Source organism: Suncus etruscus, chromosome 9 (assembly GCF_024139225.1).
Source record: "Suncus etruscus isolate mSunEtr1 chromosome 9, mSunEtr1.pri.cur, whole genome shotgun sequence".
Taxonomy (NCBI): Eukaryota; Metazoa; Chordata; class Mammalia; order Eulipotyphla; family Soricidae; genus Suncus; species Suncus etruscus.
The window spans coordinates 10,857,489-10,881,991 of NC_064856.1; the positions used below are offsets into that span (position 1 = coordinate 10,857,489).

General features: G+C 48.0%; 3 protein-coding genes across 3 annotated transcripts in view; 2 read left to right on the forward strand and 1 right to left on the reverse strand.

Moving 5' to 3' along the window:
- Positions 1–24,503, forward strand: part of COMMD7 (COMM domain containing 7) — a 911,502-nt gene that overhangs the window by 558,924 nt on the left and 328,075 nt on the right. The window lies entirely within an intron of this gene.
- Positions 1–24,503, reverse strand: part of TM9SF4 (transmembrane 9 superfamily member 4) — a 66,888-nt gene that overhangs the window by 13,690 nt on the left and 28,695 nt on the right. Inside the window, exons 3-9 of the mRNA XM_049779200.1 lie at positions 16,751–16,850; positions 10,590–10,755; positions 10,357–10,486; positions 8,031–8,154; positions 6,652–6,770; positions 5,955–6,066; positions 5,431–5,501 (exon numbers count right to left, since the gene is read on the reverse strand). Coding sequence (XP_049635157.1) covers positions 5,431–5,501; positions 5,955–6,066; positions 6,652–6,770; positions 8,031–8,154; positions 10,357–10,486; positions 10,590–10,755; positions 16,751–16,850 — 822 coding nt within the window. The remainder of the gene's footprint in view (positions 1–5,430; positions 5,502–5,954; positions 6,067–6,651; positions 6,771–8,030; positions 8,155–10,356; positions 10,487–10,589; positions 10,756–16,750; positions 16,851–24,503) is intronic.
- On the forward strand, positions 21,238–23,333 carry LOC126017369 (casein kinase I-like). Its single transcript, XM_049779279.1, is given in 2 exon segments — positions 21,238–21,604; positions 21,607–23,333. Coding segments are annotated over 2 exon segments (1,242 nt in total). The 5' UTR covers positions 21,238–21,513; the 3' UTR covers positions 22,758–23,333.

Sequence of the window (24,503 nt, forward strand, 5' to 3'; positions counted from 1 at the left end):
ACCCAAAAACCAAAAACCAAAAAATAAATAAATAAATAAATAAATAAATAAATAAATAAAGTATGAGTCACGGGGCCGGAGAGATAGCACAGCAGTGTTTGCCTTGCAAGTAGCCGACCCAAGACCTAAGGTGGTTGGTTCGAATCCCAGCGTCCTATATGGACCCCCGTGCCTGCCAGGAGCTATTTCTGAGCAGACAGCCAGGAGTAAACCCTGAGCACTGCCGAGTATGGCCCAAAAAACCAAAACCCCCCCCCCCCAAAAAAAGTATATGAGTCACAATGTCCTAGCTGTGGCACCATAGTGGGGGGATATAACCCAGAAAGATGTAACACACCTTCCACTTTCCGTCAGTCCTTGACACATGGATGTGACACAATGAAACTCATACAGCATTTTACTTGACTTGAGTATTTTCAGGTGTTGCCTGATCATGCAGATAGGCTGAGTGCTCAGGCCTAGTATTTTGAGTAAAAATCAGAGCCAAATCCATCCAGTTTATTTAAATCAGAAATAAAGGGACCGAAGTGATAGCAAAGTGGTAGGGCATTTGCCTTGCATGCAGCCAACCCAGGATGGAGAGTGGTTCAATTCCTGGCATCCCATATGGTCCCCTATGCCTTCCAGGAGCAATTTCTGAGCCCAGAGTAACTCCTGAGCCACTGCCAGGTGTGACCAAAAACAAACAAAACAATAACAATAACAACAAAACTAGAAATAAAGCTGCAACAGTCAAGTCTTTCTTAAGACAACCCTAGAATTACTGGGTCAAAGTAAGGCACTGATATTTAGAGTCCTGGCCCATCTGACCCATGTTCAGCTGGTTTGGGAAGGTGGTTATTTCACAGGAAGCTGATTAGGACACTACACATTCACAATTATATGTAAACATGTATCCGTCTATAATCTGATGCTGTGTCTGCATCTTGCGATTTCTGCTACTGTAAAGAGGTTCTCACAGGCTAACTAGTCAGGTGGAGCTACTAGTCTCTTTTCTATTGTGGTGGTGGTTGTTTTTTCGTTTCTTTCCACTGTATCATCTTTTGTGGCAAGTATTGTTTTGACATAGTTTTGTTTCCTTTAAGTCAGGGGTCTCAAACTCAATTTACCTGGGGGCTGCAGGAGGCAAAGTCGGGATGAGGCAGGGCCACATAAGGGATTTCACAAAAAAAGTAAGTCCTCAAACGTCATTATTAACAGGTTTTTTTTTTTTTTTTTTGGTTTTTGGGCCACACCCGTTTGACGCTCAGGGGTTACTCCTGATTATGCACTCAGAAATAGCTCCTAGCTTGGGGGGACCATATGGGACACTGGGGGATCAAACCGCGGTCCATCCTACTGCTTGCAAGGCAGACACCTTACCTCTAGCGCCACCTCTCAGGCCCCCATTATTAACATTATTGTTATTAATATTATTATTTCTTCTGAACATTAATAGAACATTGAGTGAAGATCATGAACAGTTCTTCTGAACATGGCATCTTTTGCCTATTCCTTGCTGCCAGAGACTTGACAGCGCTTCTTCTCACAAATCTGAACCACATTTGTTTGGCTTTAGAGAGTAAACAGTTGACATCCTCAGTATGGCTTGAAGATCATCATCATTAAGTCTAGACCTGTACTTTGACTTATTGAAGTTCACACAAATATGTGCTTCCAAAAAGGCACATGGTGCGCTTGAACATTCAGGAAAGCTCAGGGAATCTGGGGGGCAATTCTCTCAAAAATTGCCAATGCATGTCTGCTTTTCCACTAATCTCCCTGAACTTGGCTTTGAGATCAGAGTTGCATTGCAGGTCAATGAGCTCCATTTGAAGCACAGGAGGGGCATCTTGCACATCAAAGGAAAAGGGGTCCACAAAAATTTGGAAAGTGGCTCTGTGCTTTTTGAAGTCTGCAAATCTGTGATCAAATTCCTTCTCTAGCTTAAAAATAGCAACAACAGGGGGGCCGGAGAGATAGTATGGAGGTAAGGTGTTTGCCTTTCATGCAGAAGGTCATCAGTTCGAATCCTGGTGTCCCATATGGTCCCCCGTGCCTGCCAGGAGCAATTTATGAGCATGGAGCCAGGAGTATCCCCTGAGCACTGCCGGGTGTGACCCCTCAAAAAAAACACACACACAAAAAAAATAGCAACAACATATTTTTCACCACTGAATGGTATGCCTGCATCCACAAGTTCCTTGCATGCTGGGAAATGAGAGAGCTGGGATTTCCATAACACAAGTTTTGTGGAGAATACTCTCACATTGTCATAGGCAGCACTGATAAGCTGCCCCGGGCCTTGTAACATCTTGTTTAGTACATTCAGCTTATGTGTGATGTCAACAAGAAAAGCTAAGTCCACGAGCCATTTGTGATCACTCAACTCAGAAACAGCATTCCCATCCTTCTCTGTGAAGGCTTTCACTTCTTCTCTCAACTCAAAAAATCTTTTCAGGACATTTCCCCTGCTGAGCCAACGTACCTCGATGAAATAGAGCACATCTTCATATTCTGACTCCATTTCCTCTAAAAAAAAAAGCACAGAACCTCCTGTGCTTTAAGCCCCTGGATCTGATTTGTTTGATGCATTTCACAACAACAGACATCACATTGTCACATGGCAGGCATTTACTGCAAAGGGCCTGCTGATGGATAATGCAGTGAAGAGCAATGGCCTTCTCTATACCCTCCTATTCAAGTTTTTTTGAACAAGTGCCACCAGTCCATTTTTCCTCCCTGTCATCGATGGCGCTCCATTGGTTATTATTCTAACAAACCTCTTCCATGGCAAACCTGCATTCTCAATGGCATCACACAGACACCGAAATATCTCATTAGCGGTGGTCTGGCCATGCACTGGAATTACTGTGAGCAGCTCCTCTCCTCTGTCAATTCAAAATGGCAACCAACACCACAGACATAAATTGTGAGCTGCGCAGTGTCTTATGTCTGTGTCCTCGTCAAGAGCAACTGAGTATGCATCAAAACATTTGGCTTTCTCACACAGTTGATGATAAATGTCACTTGACATGTCAGAAATGCGTTCTGGGGCCCGGAGAGATAGCACAGCGGCGTTTGCCTTGCAAGCAGCCGATCCAGGACCAAAGGTGGTCGGTTCGAATCCCGGTGTTCCATATGGTCTCCCGTGCCTGCCAGGAGCTATTTCTGAGCAGGAGTAACCCTGAGCACCACTGGGTGTGGCCCAAAAACCAAAAACCAAAACCAAAACCAAAACAAAAACAAAAACAAACAAAAAAAAAGAAATGCGCTCTGCTACAGTGTTGGCAGAAAGACTGATTTTACTAAACTGACCTTTCTTTTCCGGACAGATAATACTTGCAGCCTGTAACATGCATTTTTTAATAAACTCTCCTTCTGTGAATAGTTTCCCTGCCTTAGCAATCATCTCACTAACCATGTCACTAGCTTCGACGGATGCAACATTCTCTTTGGTTGCTTTCTTGAAGAAATCTTGTTGCCTCATTAGACATGCTTTAAGACTGGCAACCCGCTTGGCTCTCTCATTTCCTTGATATTTTGCACATTCCTCAGCATGTTTAGTTGAATAAAGGCGTTTCAAGTTGTATTCCTTGTGCACTGCAACTTTGTCTGAGCAAATAAGATATGTGGGGATGCCCCTGTGCTCAACAAAGAAATACTGCGTCTCCCACTTTTCCTGAAATTGTCTGTGTCATCATCATCAATCTTTCTCTTCACTGCAGGCTTTGATGAAGTCATGATGAAAGTATGTCAAAATCTAATTCTATAATAAACTTCTCTCCCTTAGGCCTCCGATAATGCAAGGGACAGAGGGTAGGAGCAGCAGAAATGACGTCTGCGCTAGGTGCAAAGTATTCGCAATTATTCGCTTACCGAATATCTGCAATAAAAAATCGTATTAGTAAGAAAAAACCCCGCAAAAAATCGCATTAAACATTTGCATACCCTGAATGGAACTGTTCGGGGTATGCGAATGTTTAATGCGATTTTTTCTTACTAATGTGATTTTTATTGCGATAAGCGCATAATCGTGAATACTGCAATATTTGAGGACTGGCCACGGGCCACAAAATGTTGTGCGGAGGGCTGCAAACAGCACGCGGGCCGCAAGTTTGAAACCCCTGCTTTAAAGTATTTTTTTTTGTGGGGGGGGGAGTTTGGGTCACACCGGGTGGCGCTCAGGGGTTACTCCTGGCTCTGCACTCAGAAATCGCTCTGGGGATGGGGGTGGGGGGGGCGGAGAGATAGCATGGAGGTAAGGCATTTGCCTTGCATGCAGAAGGTTGGTGGTTCGAATCCTGGCATCCCATATGGTCCCCCAAGCCTGCCAGGAGCAATTTCTGAGCATAGAGCCAGGAGTAACCTCTGAGTGCTGCTGGGTGTGACCTAAAAACAAAAAACAAAAAACAAACTAACAAAAAAAAAAAATCACTCCTGGCAGGCCCGGGGACTATATGGGATGCCGGGATTCAAACCACCATCCGTCCTGGATTGGCTTCGTGCAAGGCGAACGCCTTTGTCGCTGTGCTATATCTCTCCGGCTCCTCCTTTAAGTATTTGACATGTATTAAAACGATTTTAGATTTTGTTTACTGTATGTACCACTTCCAATGGAACTCAGGGTATAGGGACTTAGTGGTTGCCCAGAAAGTGCTCAGGGGACCAAGCTGGAGAGCCAATCTAGAGCTTCACCATGCAAAACGTGTGTTGTAGCCCTCTGAGGTTTTTTTTTCCTCCTTCCAAGCATGGTCAGGCAGTCCAGGGGCCAGTCCTGACTAGCGATTCAACCCTTCAACCCGAGGGACAAGGAATATTGTTTCTCAGGCCTTAAGGAACTAGGCCTCCCCGACTGTGTTCAGGGGTCACACATACTGATGCTGAGGTTCAAGCCATAGCTAGTTTTGTACCTTAACCCCTGTATTACCTCTCCAGTTACATACAATGTTTAAATGTCAAAGGAATCCAATTTCCTTTCTGTAATTTCTTATTATTACTTAAATGTTTAGAATTAGAAGCTTATCTCCATCACTTAAGTCATTTAAAATAAAATTTTCAGACATCACTCGATGAGCCTCAGGGCTGACTCCAATCTCTGCACTCAGGTATCACTCTGGTGGTGCACAAGGAACCATAGAGCATGCCGATTGCACAGGTCAGCTGTGTTCACGGCAAGCATCCTCTATATTACCTCTGTACCCTAACCTTTGATTTCCTTTGCGATGTATATGTGCATTTTTAATAAAGGTCCCTCCTGGCAAGGCAGTATAGGCCAACTGGGTTGGGGATATGGAGCTATAGATGCTGAGAGTCAAATCCCCAGGTATCACACTCCACCTAGCTCTCTTTCTTATTTTTGAATCAATGATTGTACCCCGCTCCCCATACCTGGTAGGCCCATCCTACCACTGCCATCTCCAAGCTCATCCCTCCCTACCCAGGACTTACAATGTCATCCTCCTTGTTGTAGTTGGCGATGTCCTTCCGCAAAGTCCGAATGATAATCATGCTCAGGATGCCTACAGAAAACAGGGTAATGGGGAGAGTACTTGGTATGGCTGTTACAGCTCTCCTGGGCCTGGATCTCACTGAGATGGCAGCACACAGGGCGCTCTCCAGCCTTCCTCACTGCACTCTGGGATGGGACACAGCTCAATCGCAACCCCCTGGTTGGATAATCATGGACACCGGGTCTCCAGGGTACAGCATGCCAGCTCCTTCACTGCAGGGTCTCCCCACCTACCACTCCAAACCCTCAGTCTCCCAGTCCTCTTCTGAGGAAGTGCTCAGAGTAGAGGCAGACTATTTGTGTACTCGATCTCGGCACAGTCCTGACAGCTGATTGCTGACCTAGCTCTGCACTCAAGGTGCTCATACTTGTAAGGCCCAAGAATACCCCAGTAGTCCTCTATGACTGATGTATTGGCACAGTCCTCTCGTCCCTCACCCTCTGCAGCCCACAGATTGCTCACCTGACAAGAAGAAGACCACCACGACAGAGTTTATAATCGAGAACCAGTGAATCTGCACGTCACTCATGGTCAAGTAAGTGTCCCACCGAGAGGCCCATTTGATGTCACTTTCCTGTGGGGGCAGGAAGGATCCAAGTACCTAAGAGTCAGATCTCCCAGGGATTATTCTATTCATCTTTATTTCTTTTGGGGTTTTGTTTGTTTGTTTGTTTTTGCCACACCTGGCGGTGCTCAGAGATTATTCCTGGCTCTGCACTCAGAAATCACTTCGGTCAGGCTCGGGAGACCATATAGGATGCCAGGGATCAAAGCCAGGTCCATCCTGGGTTAACCGTGTACAAGACTAATGCCCTACAACTGTGCTATCTCTCTGACCCCTCTATTCATTATTGTTGCTGCTAGCTGTGGGGTAAGTTCCTGCAATGCTTGAGCAGTCTCCAAGGCCACTCCAGGCAGGGTTCAGGGGATCATGCAATGCTAAGGATCAAACTCAGTTGAGCCACATCCCTGGCCCCAAAATTCTATTTGGTTTTGGGCTCCGCACAGGGTGCTGGAGCTAGTTCCACTGATGCTAGGGATAAAATTGGTGTGCAAGGCAAGCGCTTTATCCCCGTACTATCTTTCTAGCCCCCTCAAAAGGCAATTCTTGCCCCAAGCAGGACCCTCCCCCTTGCCATGGGCTCCAGCCAACTCTCACCTCCCAATGGACAGAGTATGTGAAGTACAGCTGATTCTCCTTGTTGGGGTCAATTTCTTGGGGTAAGGAGTTGGTGCCCTCAGGCAGGGTGCATGAATTCTTCTCGCCTGTTTTGAGGTCTGTGAGAGATAGAGACTCAGTCTGTTCCTGTGGGGGTCCGTGCCACTGCCCAGGGCCGCTAGTAGTGAGGTGGAGGTGGGAAGTAGGCTGCTAGTAGCAGCGGGGGACTGGGACAAGAGCTGGCAACAATGTTCTTCAACCAGTGCCCTCCCAAGGACCTGGCAGAGGCAGAGGCTGGGATGCAGAGTTCAGAAGGCCAGGATCTAGTCTGCCTTCACTTCACTTAAGCATTCACTTACTCGTTTAATCAGTCTCATTCAATGTGCAAAGCAGCCCTGGTTCACTCTATCAGGCTTTCTCATGCACTTTACTTACCAAGTCCCAGCACTGTAGAAATCCACTCACTCAGCTGTTTCCCTCACACACTCATTCATTCGTCCTCCTCTCTGCCCATTTGTTCAACTAATGAGCACAAAGCAAGCACCTGCTATGTTGGAAACAAGATGGTGAATAAAGGAGACCTTGAATATCTGGGGGTGGGCTGGGGAACAACAATGACGAATAGTGTCAAATCATTCACAGGAAGCACATGCAACCGGTCTCACAACACACACAGGAGACAGACTGTGCTCTTCCTCTCTGTCTTCCATGAGAGGGCTGTGTGAAATTGTTTGGAAACTAAGTTCAACAGGCAAGTAAATAAACAGAAAATCAGAACCCCCACACTGCTGTGGACAAAAAGCCAGGCTTGCTAAATCAAAGCCTGCCCTATGGTGTGGGAGGGCTGACTGACAGTCAACAACTGCATCAGCTCTGTCAGACCCTTAGGTAGGACTAGGCTGGGCCCCCAAATTCCCACATAGCTGTGACCCCAGGCTCCTTTTAATAAATGCCAATGGCTCCCAAAGAGGGAGAGAGATACTGAAGGCCAGTGTTTAGTAGCTTTGTCTTTATTCCTGTCCTTGTTTTATCCCAAGTAAGCTGGCTGACTCTCGGAAAGTGGCCCAGCCAAGCCCCAGGCTGATGTTTCTTCTCAGCCATGTCAATCATCTCTGTGGGCCCCTGGTTGCTCCTCTACAAATGATCTTAGCACGGGTCCAGGAGTTGCCAGCACGTGGTAAACAGCTAAGGCACTTGGGTTAGGACATAAATTGTCGGGGTCCACTCATGCCCAATTTCTCTGAAGGGAAGGTGGAGACCCTACCTCAACTGGACCTGCAGTCCCCTCAGCCTTTTTCAGGACTCAAGTGTGAGAAGATGCTGGTGTGGAAGTCCAGGCCCATCCAGCCCTGCCCCTCTGGTCATACCTCCCCACTCACCCTCCAGCCTGATGCTCTGGGGAATCACCTCGAAGCGGACGACGCGGTACGTGTGCTCCTGGTCCTCTTCCAGATCCTCCCGGTGGTAGTAGAGGATGAATGAGAGGTGGTTGTGCAGGTAGATCTAAAACAGAGCAACAGAGGGAACATGATAGCTAGCAGCCAAGAAATAACCAGGAACTCCCCTACACACCCACCCCTACACCCTCCCTGGCATGAGGGTCCTCTTCTTGTCCAGAAGGGCCAGCTGTCCCAACTCCTGACAAAACACTGCTTGATAGCATTTCAGTTTAGAAACCTCCCAGGACTTCTGGAGCTTATGAGGAAAAAAACCTAGCTTCCTTAGCCAGCATGGTCTTCTAGCATCTGCCCTAGTACCTCCAGTGTCACCAGATTCTTAGCTATATCTGCTCACGTGGACAACCCTGTGGCTCTCACTGCTTTACAGTCTATTCCAGCACTCCTGCTCTGATCACAGCGCTCACCACTCCCAACTCTGCTCAACACACACCAAGCTTTCCTAGGTTCATGTTCTCTGTAACAACCACAAAGGCACAATGAGCTCCTTCTGTGTTCAATGCCAAGTCCTCATGGCACTGTTAAGATTGGTGAAAAGTCCTTAGACCAGGGTCTTACACTTTAATTTCTCTTTTCAATTAGGAGATGCATTTTGAGAACAGAGACGGTCTCAAACTAGTTTTGTCTTTCACTCCCTAAGTGTTACAGACTTATACTGTAGTACTTAGGATATTAGAACAGTAAGAGAACCAGAGTTAGGGCTGGGATCAATAGCACAATGGGTAGGGTGTTTGCCTTGCATGCGATTGAACCTGGTTCGATCCCTAGCATCCCATATAGTCTCCCGAGCCTTCAAGGAGTAACCCAAGTGCGCCAGGTGCAGCCCAAAATCCACACCCCCCCAAAAAAAAGAGAGAATCGAGGTTAAGATCATTATCGCCATTGGCTAGGGAGATAGATCAGTGGTTATGGCCCATGTAAGGCAAATACCGGCAACACGTGGCTTCCTGAGCATTGTTGAGTGTGTCCTGTAGGTCTCTAAGCATCTCTGGGAGTGGTCCTCAGTCCCCTGAAAATCTCTTGGGAGAACCTCTTCCCCACAAAACAAGAGACCTGTGATATTATTGACATATTTTTCAGAGGATGTGCTGTGAAGCGCTTGTATAGATGGTTCGAGTTACACAGCTGCAGAACAACCCCAGAGTCGGGGTAGTACAGACATTCAACAGAGAAGGAAATGAAGGTTGAGAGGTATACTACACAACTAAAAGCCTCACAAAAAACTAGGAAAGGGCAGAGTCAGGCCAGGGATGAGGCTCAGCCATATGGTGCATGAGAGCAGGTGTGAGGCCCTGAATTCAACACCCAGCTGTAAAACAGTGGGTTTGTAAAAAATAGGTCACAAAAGAAATGGAGCCCAATTAAAAAACAAAAAGGAGTCTTTTGCTTAGCTTGTTCACCTCCATAGACTCCAACACCTTGAGACTAATTTTTTTTTAAATGGAGATGATTGTGTGTGTATTTTTATTTATTTTATTTTTTTGTTTTTTTGGGTCACACCTGGGGGCACTCAGGGGTTCTTCCTGGCTCTGTGCTCAGAGATCACTCCTGGCAGCTCGGGGGACCATATGGGATGCTGGGGATCGAACCTGGGTTGACCATGTGCAAGACAAATGCCCTACCCACTGTGCTATTACTCTGGCCTCTGTGTATTTGCTTGTTTTTTTTGGGGGGGGGGGGGCCCATACTCGGCAGTGTCAGGGGTTACCCTGGCTCTCCACTCAGAAATTACTCCTGGCAAGCTTGGGGACCATATGGGATGCCAGGGATCGAACTTGGGTCAGCTGCGTACCAGGCAAATGTCCTACCTGTTGTGCTATTGCTCTAGCCCCATGTGTATATTTTTATCTCATGAAGACAAACTTACTTTTTTGGAGGGAGCCTGGGGGCCACACCTAGTGGTGCTCAGGGGCTACTCCTGACTCTGTGTGCTCTTCCTTCCTAGCGAAAATCAGGGACATGTTCAGGGGACCATATATGGTGTGGGGCTCAAACCTGAGTTGCAAGTCAAGGACCTACATCCTGTTCTATCTTTCCTGCCCCTGGATTCTGACTTTTTAGGAACTGCTGTGTGGCATCTATCAGCATCTTGCTCAAAGCACCTGGATTTCTAGCGTATCAGGATAAGCACTAGGGGGAGAAGCGCTGACTCATTCTCTCTACTGCTGAAACCAGCGCTCCATGGCCTCATGCTCATGACTTTGGGGGTGTGGCTCCCTAACCCATCAAGCACAACGAAACACTCTACCTTGTTGACATCCATGAAGCCGAGCCGGTAGCCGTGTTCAAACTGCACATCTTTCTCCTTCTTCCTGTCATCTCCCTCGCGGCTGGAGTACAGCTCCAGCCGAGTGGCCACAGGCAGGTTATCGGCAATGCTGGAAACCCAAGGCCCACTCAGTCCCTTGGGACGGCCTCGCCCACCTATGCCCGCCCCCCACCACTTGGACCCGAGATACCGGGGAACAGAGGACGACTCACAGGTGGACGTAGTAGTCCTCTGTGATCCGCTCAGCCACGAGCCGGCTCTGTTCCACGCTCAGGGTCACTGGCTTGGATTCACCACAGAGAACTTCGCACTTCTTTTCGCTGTTCATGAGAACCTGGAAAGGGGTGTTGACAATCCGGTCCCCTCTCAGCACCTCTCCTGCCGTAAGAGAGACAGATGGAGCTCAGAGCTTCAGCCCTGAGGTTGCTGAGATCAGCAGAGCCACGGAGACACAGGACACACTGTGGGGCCCTCAGCAGTTCCGCAGCCTGGCTCAGAGTGCTCCCTGTTCTGTCCACCCAGTGTACCCATCGGACCCCCACCTACTGCCCTCTTCTCCCCAGAGGATCAGGGCAGCACAGACTCTGAACCTATCACACATGCCATATCACCCCACACCTGCTCCTCATGCTGGTCCTTTCACCTGAGGTGCCAGTCCCTGTACCACACCTGCGGAACCCTTGACTCAGTCTTTGGGCTCAGCCTCTAGCTTTCTTTTTTTTTTTTTTTTTGGTTTTTGGGCCACACCCGGCGTTGCTCAGGGGTGACTCCTGGCTGTCTGCTCAGAAATAGCTCCTGGCAGGCACGGGGGACCATATGGGACACCGGGGTTCGAACCAACCACCTTTGGTCCTGGATTGGCTGCTAGCAAGGCAAACGCCACAGTGCTATCTCTCCGGGTACCTCTAGCTTTCTGCAAGCAGCCCTTCCCGACTTCTTTAGGACAGAGCTCTGGACTCTGGACTCTGATCCTCCAGATACAGAGGCAGCAGCACAGTGTGGACATGAGGCCACTTGCCACAGACCTACTCTGATAGTCACTAGCTGAACAGTTGTACAGTCATTTAGCCTCACTGAGCCTCGAGGTGCTTATCTGTAAGATGCGGATAATCAGAGTATGCAAGGGCTGGGGAGACGACTCAGTGCACAGGGTCCTACTTTAAATGGAGACGTGTCAGGTCCCTGTAAGCACTGATGGGTGTGTCTACATCCCAGTAATCAACTCATTGGGCTAGTAATAAAGTAGCAGTCACAGAGTAGGCAGGCAACAAATATTAATTGTCATCAGCATTAATTCTGTACCTTTTCTTCTTTTTGGGGGAAGGGGGAATTACCCAGTTATGCTAAGGGGGCTATTTGTGGTAGCAGGGAATCAAACCCGGGTTGTGCCTTACACCCTGTGCTATCTCTCCAGTGTGGCCCTCTGTACTTTTTTAGGTTAATGATATCACGAACTGTTGTGTTAAGTTTCTGTCACCTCTAAATGACCGTAAGTTCTTTTTTCTTTTTTTTGGTTTTTGGGCCACACCCGGCGGTGCTCAGGGGTTACTCCTGGCTGTCTGCTCAGAAATAGCTCCTGGCAGGCACAGGGGACCATATGGGACACTGGGATTCGAACCAACCACCTTTGGTCCTGGATCAGCTGCTTGCAAGGCAAATGCCGCTGTGCTATCTCTCCGGGCCCGACCGTAAGTTCTTAAAAGACAATGTTTCCTGATTATCTGTCTTCAGATCCTGGTTTATGCAGGGAGGGAAGTGGGGTAAATTCAGCACCTGAGAATTTTAGACAAAATGCTTTTTGTACTTAATGAGTGATAAGTACAAAAAGAAAGAATGAAATAAAAAAGCACGCCCCTTCTTTGCCTACTGCCTGAGTAACATGCTGCCAGATATGGTGCTAGAAAGTACAGAGAAGTTAGCAACTGTCAAATAAACTCACTGGTGCTTTCATTCTGAGCTGCTGCAATGAGCCTGAGATGATGTGAAACTGGGGCAGACTGAAGAAGACTGGCAAAAGTCAACAGGCAAGTTTAATGCCTTCACACACACAGGCAAACATCTGCTCACCAGAGTGAACTCTGCCTCATTTGTCCTTTAGTTTATCCCCATATTCAACCTTCAGCATGTGCTATGTATTGGCTATGAGCAAGGCCCTGAAGCTGTAAGGCTGAACAGATGTAGTCCTGAACCTGATGGCCCACTGGGAAGACAGCCTGAACTATCAGAAGAATAAGAATATTATTGTTTAATAAGAGGAACTTGCTCAAGATGTAGAAAAGCAGGTCTAGAGCTTCTCTGAGGAAGTGATGCTTGATTTGCATTCTGGAAGAAGGGAGTTAACTGCATAGACATGAAAGAAATACCACAGGTAAAAACAAACAAACAAACAAAAAAAACCCTAAGTTCTCTCTTGGAGGGCTAGGGAAAAGGAGGCAGTTTCAAGGCTTGTGAAGTTGTAAGGCAGAGAGTGACTTCAGGTGAGTTGGACAGAGTGGCTGGCGCCAGACTGCAGGAAGTCTGTGGGTCACAGTGGATGTATGGAATGTAACCAGACACCAACAGAAGCCAACAAGGGAGTTCAAAATGGAAGGGAGGGAAGGCACCATCTGATCTGGTTAGAGAAGAGCACTCTGGCCATCTCATGAATGAAATAGAAGATGCCATGGGCAGGGAGGGAGCAAAGGCAGCCAGCTAGCCATTCCAGCAAGAATGAGGCAGTGGGTCTGGAAAGGGATGGTGAGGGCAAACACAGCATATGCATTAGATGCTACTGAAGAGGTGAACCCCAGGGGGCCTGTGGCAGACTGATGCCAGGAAGCAGTGACAGTGACAGCTACAGTGACAGTGAGCAAGCTGTGGTTTCTATAATCAAGATTCTGGGTGAAAAATAGGAAGAACTGAGATGAAAGGCAATTTTTTAAGGCTCTGAGGAGGAGAGGGTTGCTGATGGAAGCTGTGAACTTGTTGGCTTACAGTAGCAAATGCAGATGAGGTCACCAAGAAGGGGAGGAGGCAGGGGGTCAGGGAATGGTCTCATCTTCTTGCTGGGTTCAGAAGTTAATGGGATGTAGCGCCTGGAACTGTGCTGGTAGAGTTCAAGGCCACAAACAGAATACTACATAGTCACCCATTAATGAATGGCAGAGGCCATTCTCTGCTACAGATGACCAAGGACACACAGGGAGAGTGAATTGCCCTCAAGTATAGGGGTCTGTGGAGTGCTCTTGCCTCCACACCAGGCCCTATACACTCAAGGAGCGGAAGAATGTACAGAGACAGAGGAACAGAGCTGCAGATCAAGCCAGGCAGGTATCACCTCCTGATATTTAGAAATGAACTGTGACACCAAAAAGAGAACATGTTGGTCTGGAACAGCTCACTTCTAATTCGGGAGTACTCCTTTTAATCTTGACAGCTGAAGGCAGACTGCCTGGAGACAAACCTGAGGGATACCCTCTGAGCGAGTTGTGTGTGCTTGAGCACCTTGGCTACAGATGTTCCAATACACATCTTCTGTCAATGAGCATAGACCTAAGAGAGACCCCAAGAGTCTGCCTAGGGGCCGGGCGGTGGCGCTGGAGGTAAGGTGCCTGCCTTGCCTGCGCTAGCCTAGGACGGACTGCGGTTCGATCCCCCGGCATCCCATATGGTCCCCCAAGAAGCCAGGAGCAACTTCTGAGTGCATAGCCAGGAGTAACCCCTGAGCGTCACAGGGTGTGGCCCAAAAACCCAAAAAAACAAACAAAAAACACACACACACACACACACACACAAAAAGAGTCTGCCTAGAAACAACCGCCCAGAAATAGCAAGAACCTGGCTTTATTTTGTTTGTTTTATTTTGGTGATGCTTAGGACTTACTTCTGGCTCTGCATTGAAGGGGATGAAACTTGGGTCAGCTGTGTGTAAAGTAATGTACTATCACTCTAGCCTCATGAATCTAAACATCTGGCCTAATTCTCCTCCCTCTCCCTCTCCTCCCTCTCTCCTCTCACTTTCTCTCCTCTCTATCCCCTCTCTCCTTCCTTATTCCTCTCCCCCCTTAAATGGGAGCAAGTATATTTGGCTTGCAGAGTTATTCTAAGAATCAATCAAGATAGTGTGCAAGATCTGGTTATCTGGTTATTGATTATCTGGTTATTGATCTGGCTTTGGTTATCCAGAGCCAGAGTTCCTGAAGTGAGTGGACTAGAGCAAGTGATTTACCTCCTTATGCTCATTTCCTCGTTCATGATGAGGGGATAGAAACAGCAGCTGCATCAGGGAGTGAAAACGAATTAACAAGGCTTAGAGCAGTATGTTGTTCATAGCAAGAGAACCACAGGGACTAATGGCAATTATGACAATACTGTAGAGGCCATGGCTTACAGTCTAAGAGCCATTCAAACAAGAGTATTTCTTTTTTTTTTTTTTTTTTTGGTTTCTGGGTCACGCCCGGCATCGCTCAGGGGTTACTCCTGGCTATGCACTCAGAAATCGCTCCTGGCAGGCCGGGGGGACCACATGGGATGCCAGGATTCAAACACCATCCTTCTGCACGCAAGGCAAACGTCCCACCTCCATGCTATCATCCCGGCCAAGCAAGACTATTTCTGCTCCTCTCAGGCAGGACATGAACACGGACTAAATGTAGAAGAAAATGTGAAGGCACTGGGTCAGAGGCAGGGAACCAGATATACCATGAGCCCTGTTTGAAGGTTCTGAAGGGAGAAGGGAGGTATCTCACAAAGGCACAGGAGATGACAAAGCAGGGAACTTTAGTGCATACAAGTCTAATTTCTATGAGGGAGGAGCAAATGCCAATTTCACAGGAGATGCAGTAAAAGTCAGAGAAGTCAAGTGATTCAGGACCACACTGCAGTTGGCCAGATTATGAGCTCTGGAAGAACCATGAATTCACCCTATGCATAGGCAAGGGAAAGCAGCACTGTAAGAGACCCTGTATCAGGAAGCCTGGAGGATCACATGGATCAGGCTTCCCCAGTGATGGCAAGGAGGCTGACCATCGCATGGTGTAGAGAAAAAAGGAAGTTAAAGTCAGGTAGGTATAGACCCCACAGTCAGTTCAGTCCTGAGATCAATCTCTAGTCAACAGTACAAGGTGACATGGGCACAGGAGGGGTTGCCCTCTGCCACTGGTGAAACCAGATCCCAGAGCTACTTCAGTAGGCTGGGACACCCAATACCTGTTGGTAAATACAGTTGTCTGCTAGGGGTTCTAGATCCTCTGAGCACAGAGAAGGCAGTTCAGTGCCTGCTCAGGAACCAACCCTTCTTTTTCTCCTGCCTGGGGTACAAGGAGAGAGGGGAGTCTTTTCCATTCCTTGCCGTCAGGGAGACTATCTCCCATCCTCCAGATTTTTGTCTCTAGGACTTAACACAGACAGGCACAGAAGTACTAATGATCATGTCTTGAATAGGTGTCTCCAAATAGCTCTTTCGTCTAACCTTCAAATTCTGCCAAATGGGGATCATACAATTTAGATTAAAAATGGCGACTATTGGGCCCGGAGAGATAGCACAGCGGTGTTTGCCTTGCAAGCAGCCGATCCAGGACCAATGGTGGTTGGTTCGAATCCCGGTGTCCCATATGGTCCCCTGTGCCTGACAGGAGCTATTTCTGAGCAGACAGCCAGGAGTAACCCCTGAGCACCGCCGGGTGTGGCCCAAAAACAAAACAAAACAAAAAAAGGCTGGGCCAGAGAGATAGCGTGGAGATAAGGCATTTGCCTTGCATGCAGAAGGATGGCGGTTCGAATCCCGGCATCCCATAGGGTCCCCCGAGCCTGCCAGGGGCGATTTCTGAGTGTAGAGCCAGGAGTAGCCCCTGAGCACTGCTGGGTGTGACCCAAAAAAACCCAAAACGAAATAAAACGAAAAGGCTACCATTTATGGAGCGTTTGTGCCAGACGTAGTGCTGGGTGCTTCACACGTTATCTGAGGCAAGACTTGCAGAGTTTAGCGAGAACTAAGCTGACTAGTGCTCTTCGCAAGAACTCTGCTTCTTGTTAGAGTTGGAGCTAATCAAGCATCGTTTTCATCAAAAGCAGAGCAGGTTCCAGAAGGAAGAAAGAAAGCAGGTTACAGAAAAAATCAAAGAAGAGCCAGTCTGGGCGAGCCTCTGGGTTCCAGGCCTAGCTTACCTGTTAATTAAAAATGGTAAGAGCATAGGCATGTCACTAAAATGTAAGATAGGAACAAAGCCAGCAATACCTGGAGTTATTTTGAGGATTAATCAAGTCACTAGTACATAAACCATTCGAACAGAATGGTATCCAGATACAGATTACAGGCTCAGCTGTTGCTATCACTATGAAAAGAGCTGGACGTCCCACAGGGATAGGATGATAGAATTGTACGAAAAGAACTTACCCAGATTCTCTGCTTTGTAGGTTATTTTTCTGGGATGGCAGAAAGGCAGTGAGTAGTATTCATAAGGTAGCTGGGTTCGAGAGCTGGTAAGTTTCACAGCCTAGTGGGGGTAAAACAATAATTATCCCTTAAACCAGAAACTTAGATTATTATCTAATCAATATTCCAACCACAGATTATTTAATATCACAATTAATTTTAATGAATACCTAACTTAAATCCCCAGCACCATATTTTTTTGTTTGTTTTTGTTTTTGGGTCACACCTGGCAGTGCTCAGAGGCTATTCCTGGCTCTATGCTCAGAAAATGCCCCCGGCAGGCTCGGGGGACCATATGGGATGCCGGGATTCGAACCACCGTCCTTCTGCATGCAAGGCAAACGACTTACCGCTGTGCTATCTCTCCGGGTCCCCCTGCACCATTTTATATATATAAAATATACACACACAAACTTATATATATATATATAATATATATCTATATATATTATATATAGAGAGAGAGAGAGAAGAGAGACAGAGAGAGACAGAGAGGCCGGAGAGATAGCATGGAGGTAAGGCATTTGCCTTGCATGTAGAAGGACAGTGGTTCGAATCCCAGCATCCCATATGGTCCCCTGAGCCTGCCAGGAGCAATTTCTTTTTTTTTTTTTTTTTTTTTGTGGTTTTTGGTCACACCCGGCAGTGCTCAGAGGTTACTCCTGGCCTCATGCTCAGAAATTGCTCCTGGCAGGCACGGGGGACCATATGGGACACCAGGATTTGAACCGATGACCTTCTGCATGAAAGGCAAACACCTTACCTTCATGCTATCTCTCCAGCCCCCAGGAGCAATTTCTGAGCACAGAGCCAAGAGTAACCCGAGTGCTGCTGTGTGTGTGTGTGTGTGTGTGTGTGTGTGTGTGTGAGAAAGAGAGAGAAAGAGAGAGAGAGAGAGAGAGAGAGAGAGAGAGAGAGAGAGAGAGAGAGAGAGAGAGAGAGAGAGAGAGAGAGAGAGAGAGAGAGAGAGAGAGAGAGAGAAGGACAGTGGTTCGAATCCCAGCATCCCATATGGTCCCCTGAGCCTGCCAGGAGCAATTTCTGAGCACAGAGCCAAGAGTAACCCGAGTGCTGCTGTGTGTGTGTGTGTGTGTGTGTGTGTGTGTGAGAAAGAGAGAGAAAGAGAGAGAGAGAGAGAGAGAGAGAGAGAGAGAGAGAGAGAGAGAGTCAGTCTTGAGTACCACCAGGTGTGGATCCAAAACAAAGATAGGCTAGCACCGGCAAGGCAGAAACCTTACTGCTCTGCACCACTGTGCTGGCCCCTCAAAATTATTATTGGGGGGGGTGTTGTGTCACACCTGGCAGCGTTCAGGGGTTACTCCTGGCTCTACGCTCAGAAATTGGCCCTGGCAGGCTCGGGGGGACCATATGGGATGCCGGGATTCAAAGCACAGTCCTTCTGCATGCAAGGCAAATGCCTAACCTCCATGCTATCTTGTGGCCCCCACAGTATTTCTTTTTAAATACGACAAATCCAAATGTTTAAAGCTCAATTTTTTTCAGGCCACACCCATTTGATGCTCAGGGGTTACTCCTGGCCAAGTGCTCAGAAATTGCCCCTGGCTTGGGGGGGACCATATGGGATGCCTGGGGATCAAACCGTTGTCCTTCCTTGGCTAGCGCTTGCAAGGCAAACAAACACCTTACCTCTAGAGCCACCTCGCCAGCGCCTAAAGCTCAATTTTAATTCATTGAGTTTTGTTTGAAATTTTTCTTCAGGTTTACGCCAGTTTGCAAGCAGTTTTCAAAGCTATGTTGACTCACTTTGAACACTAAAGTATTTTGCTAAAGAAGCAAAAGTTGGGGCCAGAGAGATAGCACAGTGGTGTTTGCCTTGCAAGCAGCCGACCCAGGACCCAAGGTGGTTGGTTCGAATCCTGGCGTCCCATATGGTCCCCCTGTGCCTGCCAGGAGCTATTTCTAAGCAGATTGCCAGGAGTAACCCCTGAGCACCGCCGGGTGTGGCCCAAAAACCGGAAAAAAAAAAAAAAAGGCAAAAGTCATGTTTTGCAAAAAAAATTTTTTTTTTATTGCTTAGGAGACTATATGGGATGCCAGGGACCAAACATGGGTCAGTCAAGTGCAATGCAAGTACCTTACTAGCTATGCTATATCTCTGGCCACAAAACCTTAAATTTCTTAAGTGCTGAGGTAATAAAAATAATTTGTTTTATTTATTTATTTATTTATTTTTGTCCTGGTTCTTTGATTGGGCAGATAAAGGGGTTAGAAGAAAACAGTCTTCCCTTATTTGTCTGTCAACTAATACTATGAGTGTTAAACAACCATCCAATCCTATTTTGGAGTAATAAGCAATCGAAGTGTGAACTAAATACAGAATTTAAGACAGTGATAGGATGTTGGGTTACACCTTATTTTACCCCAAACAAAGATCATTCCGGTTTCTTTTATTATTATTTTTTTTACTAGTATCTTTATTTAAACACCATGATTACAAACATGACTATAGCCAGATTTCAGTCACAAAAAGAACACCCCCCTTCACCAGTGCAACATTCCCACCACCAATGCCCCCTATCTCCCTCCTCCCATAACCTCTGCCAGTATTTGAGACAGGCATTCTACTTCTCTCACTCATTAAGATTGTCATGATAGCAGATACCGAGACCTCTAGATACAGAGGTCTGATGTTATCACCAAGGACAAAGCAGAAGTCTTCCATACACCACAAAAGCACCAAGGGGAGAGTAAATGAACCTGAAAGGAGTCTATAGTTAACCCCATGACAATATACTTGAAGGGTGGAGAAACCCTGTATCTCTTTTTTTTTTTTGTGTGTGTGTGTGTGGTTTTTGGGTCACACCCGGCAGTGCTCAGGGGTTATTCCTGGCTCCACACTCAGAAATTGCTCCTGGCTGGCACGGGGGACCATATGGGACGCTGGGATTCGAACCGATGACCTCCTGCACGAAAGGCAAAAGCCTTACCTCCATGCTATCTCTCCAGCCCCAACCCTGTATCTCTTAGACAAAGGAAATTCCTTTTCAAATGACCCCAATATTTACTGTGCATCTGCAGGAGGGGAAAAGATAAAGCACAAAACAATTTTTTTTATTATTTACTTATCTATTTTTTTGTTGATTTCATTGTTGTGGTTTGGCTATTGAAGTGTATGTCTCCATTTATATTTATTTATTTTCTTCTTTTCTTTTCTTATGTGCTCTGTCACATTTTTTTAACTCAATACCATGGGTTTTTATATGGTGCTTACCTTTTTTGTTTTGTTTTGTTTTGTTTGTTTGTTTGTTTTTTGAATGCTCACTGGATATTTTATTTGACAGTTCTTTATGTACTGTTGTGGTGTTTCACCTTCTTTTTCCCCTTCATCTCTCAAACCAAGGATGAAAGCCTCTAGAAGGACTCCGCCCATTTCCGGAGTATCTGATTCTTTTTTTCTTTTTTTCCTCCAGGTTATTACTTTTCTCTTCTTCAAACAAAACCGCATAACTTGAACTATCTAGTCCCGCCTCCCAATGGGGGGGGAATAAGGGAGGTACCAAGACCAAATAGGTGTAAGACCACTAAGTAGTAAGCTAGGTACAGAGGGGACCACTTATTCTAGCAGCCCCGGGGATAAGGGAAGAGGATATGGGAAAAAGGACGGGAACAAAGGTGGAGGGAGGACAATTCGGTGATGGGAATTCCCCTGATTTTATGTTAATATGTACCTTAAATATTATTGTCAATGATATGTAAGCCACTATGATTAAAATAAAAATTATATTTAAAAATATTCCAACACACACACAAAAAAAGATTGTCATGATAGTTGTTAGTGTAGTTATTTCCCTAACTGCACCACTACTTTGTGGTGAGCTTCATATTGTGAGCCGGTCCTTCCGGCCCTCATCTTTATTGTCTCTGGGGATTATTACCATAATGCCCTTAATTTTTCTTAAAACCCATAGACGAGTGAGACTACTATGTGTCTCCCTGGTTTCTTTGTATGTTTGTTTACAATTCAGATTTATCCAAAAAAAGAGATTGTCTTATTTGTAAACCTGGGTGGGTTTACTGCCTCACCCAGGGTGGTCCCTGTACTCAATAAAAATGGCAGTTCTGGTAGGCAACAGAGGCTTTCCATACTAGGTAGAAGACTGACAGACTATACGTGTTTCACCCTCAGCCTGATCTGGATTATTTCTGTGCGACTCCAATTCAGACTTGTTCGGTGCGTGGGGTGATTTACAATAGGACATATAGTTTCAACTAAGCAATGTGCATGCTTGAAAAAAGTTCCCAAGTAGAATGCAGTTAGATTATCTTGCAAGGCTCTGCTGATGTACATGTACTTGGCAAGTAGATTCCATTACAAATAGTAAATTGGGTCGGGGCGAGCCGGGCGCCCGCGCGGCGGGGACGGCCCGCGCCCAGCATGCGGAGGCCGGCGGCGGCGCGGCAGCGGGGGCCCCAGCGGGCACCGGAGCCCGAGCCGGAGCGCGAGCGGGACCCGCCGACCCCGGGGCCGGCGCCGCGCTGCTGAGCCGAGAGCCGCCCGGCCGCGGGGACTCGGCGACGCCGACAGCTTGGAACCCCGAGCTTTGAGGCGCAGACCCCTCGGCATGTGCCGTCGCCCTGGCCCGCCCGCATTGCCGGCCCCGTGTGAGTAGAGCGGGCACATGGGGTGCTAGCCCCGGGCACCCGCACCGAGCTGCAGGCCCCGCAGCGGCGGAACCGTGGAGAGACCGGGGTACCACAAACTGATGGATTTTGACAAGAAAGGAGGGAAAGGGGAGACGGACGAGGGCCGGAAAATGGCCAAGGCGACCTCTCGCGCAGGCCACAGCGTGCGGAGCGCGGGAGCCGGCCAGGGGTCCTGATGGTGGGCCCCAACTTCCGGGTCGGCAAGAAGATAGGCTGCGGCAACTTCGGGGAACTCCGGCTGGGGAAAAATCTCTATACAAATGAATACGTAGCAATCAGACTGGAGCCCATCAAGTCCCGGGCGCCGCAGCTGCACCTGGAGTACCGCTTCTACAAACAGCTCAGCACTGCAGAGGGCGTCCCCCAGGTGTACTACTTTGGGCCGTGCGGGAAGTACAACGCCATGGTGCTGGAGCTGCTGGGGCCCAGCCTGGAGGATCTGTTCGACCTGTGTGACCGAACCTTCACGCTCAAGACGGTTCTCATGATCGCCATTCAGCTGATCACCCGCATGGAGTACGTGCACACCAAGAGCCTCATCTACCGTGACGTGAAGCCCGAGAACTTCCTGGTGGGGCGGCCGGGCAGCGAGCGGCAGCACTCGGTGCACATCATTGACTTCGGCCTGGCCAAGGAGTACATTGACCCTGAGACCAAGAAGCACATCCCGTACCGCGAGCACAAGAGCCTGACGGGCACGGCACGCTACATGAGCATCAATACACATCTGGGCAAAGAACAGAGCCGCCGCGACGATTTGGAGGCACTGGGCCACATGTTCATGTACTTCCTCCGCGGCAGCCTGCCCTGGCAGGGGCTCAAGGCTGACACGCTCAAGGAGCGCTACCAGAAGATTGGGGACACCAAGCGGGCCACACCTATTGAGGTGCTGTGCGAGAGCTTCCCTGAGGAGATGGCCACATACCTGCGCTACGTGCGGCGCCTGGACTTCTTCGAGAAGCCGGACTATGATCACCTGCGCAAGCTCTTCACAGACCTCTTTGACCGCAGCGGCTTCGTGTTCGACTACGAGTACGACTGGGCTGGGAAGCCGCTGCCCACGCCCATCGGCTCTACTCTCAGTGAGCAGCTCACGCAGTGCCAGGCACGGGAAAAGCCCCAGCTCTACTGCAAGAACCAGGCGCTGAACTCCACTAACGGGGAACTCAACACCGACGACCCCACTGCCGGCCACTCTAACGCCCCCATCACTGCGCCTGCCGAGATGGAGGTGGCGGAGGACACCAAGTGCTGCTGTTTCTTCAAGCGAAGAAAGAGGAAATCGCTGCAGCGCCACAAGTGAGGTCGCCGGGTGCCCACAGCGCCGTGTGCACCTGCCAAGGGGTCTTGCCCCCACCCACCTGCCGGCCCCAGCCCAGGTGCCGCCTTTGTGTGCTCCCCCGGGAGCTGAGACTCTAGCGGGGTGGAGCGTGTCAGTGAGCACTAGCCTGGCCACCCATCTCTATATACAGCCGCTCCCTACGTCCAAAGGCAATTTCTCCAGGGCTGCCGTGGCATGGGCGAGGCGGCCCCCAACCAAAATGCTGCACCAAAGCCAGGCAGGCTGGGTGTGGCCCTGCTGCTCCAGACCAGGGTGGCCCTGGGGGCCCAGCACCAGCCAGCTGGGCCCAGCCGGGAGACAAGCGCCTTAAAGCCCAGCCCAGCCCCGCGGGCGGGCGCCTACCGGGCGGGCGGGCAGGGTTGCCGGGGCACAGCGCAGGGGGCCTGGTGGGCGCAGGAACGCGGTCCTGCTTTACCGAGTGTACAGAAATGGCACTTCCTTCTCCATGCTTCCTGGAAGCCATAGAATTTAGGGGCTTTTTTACAAAATAAACAAAACGAAACCAAAAAAAAAAAAAAAAAAAAAAAAAAAACCAAATAGTAAATTGTGCAATGAGGGGAAGCTCTAAGTAGACTATACAGTAAAGTTAATATCCTTTTCCTCTGTGATTGGGTCCATCATCACTAAAATACTTTAAGTATGATGAAGAATAATTTTTAATGCAAAGCCTGGAGATACCCCTAAGCAGGAATGAAACCCTCCCCCTAACATAAAAATAAAAAAATAAACCCACATTATAAGAAATCAAGAAGCTTTATCTTCCTTCCCTCCTCTCTTCTCACCGAATGTCTGTTTGCAGACCCCCATTTTAAATTATCTGTAAGCTAGAATCACCTATGCCCCTTTGCCACAAGCTCTACTCTGAAGGAATGTGAGCAGAGATATGAGGAAGAAGAGGACAACAGTGGAGAAAAAGACCAGGATCTTGGGACTGGAGAGATAGGATGGTAGATAGGGAACTTGCTTTGCATGTGGTCAACCTTGGTTCAATCCCTGGTACCCCTTATGGTTCACATATGTAATCATTGCCAGGAATGATTCTCCAGTACAGAGCTAAAAGTTACCCCTGAGCAGGTTACTGTAGGGTGGGGCCCCCAAATAAAACAAAAAGCTAGGGAACAGGTCTGGAGAGAGTACGGGGTGAAAGTACTTGTTTGTACATAACCAGTTTGATCCCTAGCACTTCATATGGTTCCTGAATACCACAAGGAGTGATCTCTGAGCAGTCAGGAGTAAGCCCCTAAACCCTGCCATGAGTGGCTCACTACCACCTACCCACAAAAATATATTGTTTATAAAATTTGTCTTTTTTTTTTTAAATTGAATCACTGTTAAAATAGAGATAAAGAGTTGATCATTGAATTCCATATAATGTTCCAACACTCATCCCTTCACCAGTACTAATGATGCCCCAGTTTCCCCCTTTCCTAGCCTGTCTTTATAGCATTTTTCTTCTCTCCTTTTTTCCTTCTTTCCTTTTAGGCACCATAGTTTGCAATACTGTTACCGAAAGGGAATCATGCATATCACTATACCTCTTTCAGGACACAGTTCTTGTGCATTTCCAACTTAAAAGATGGGATTTGGGCTAGAGCCTTGATGGCGAACCTATGGTATGCGTGGCAGCAGTGGCACACGAAGGCCTTGCAGCTGCCACTTGGGAAGGTCCTCAATTAAGATATGTGGCGCGGCGAGAGGCAAGTGTGC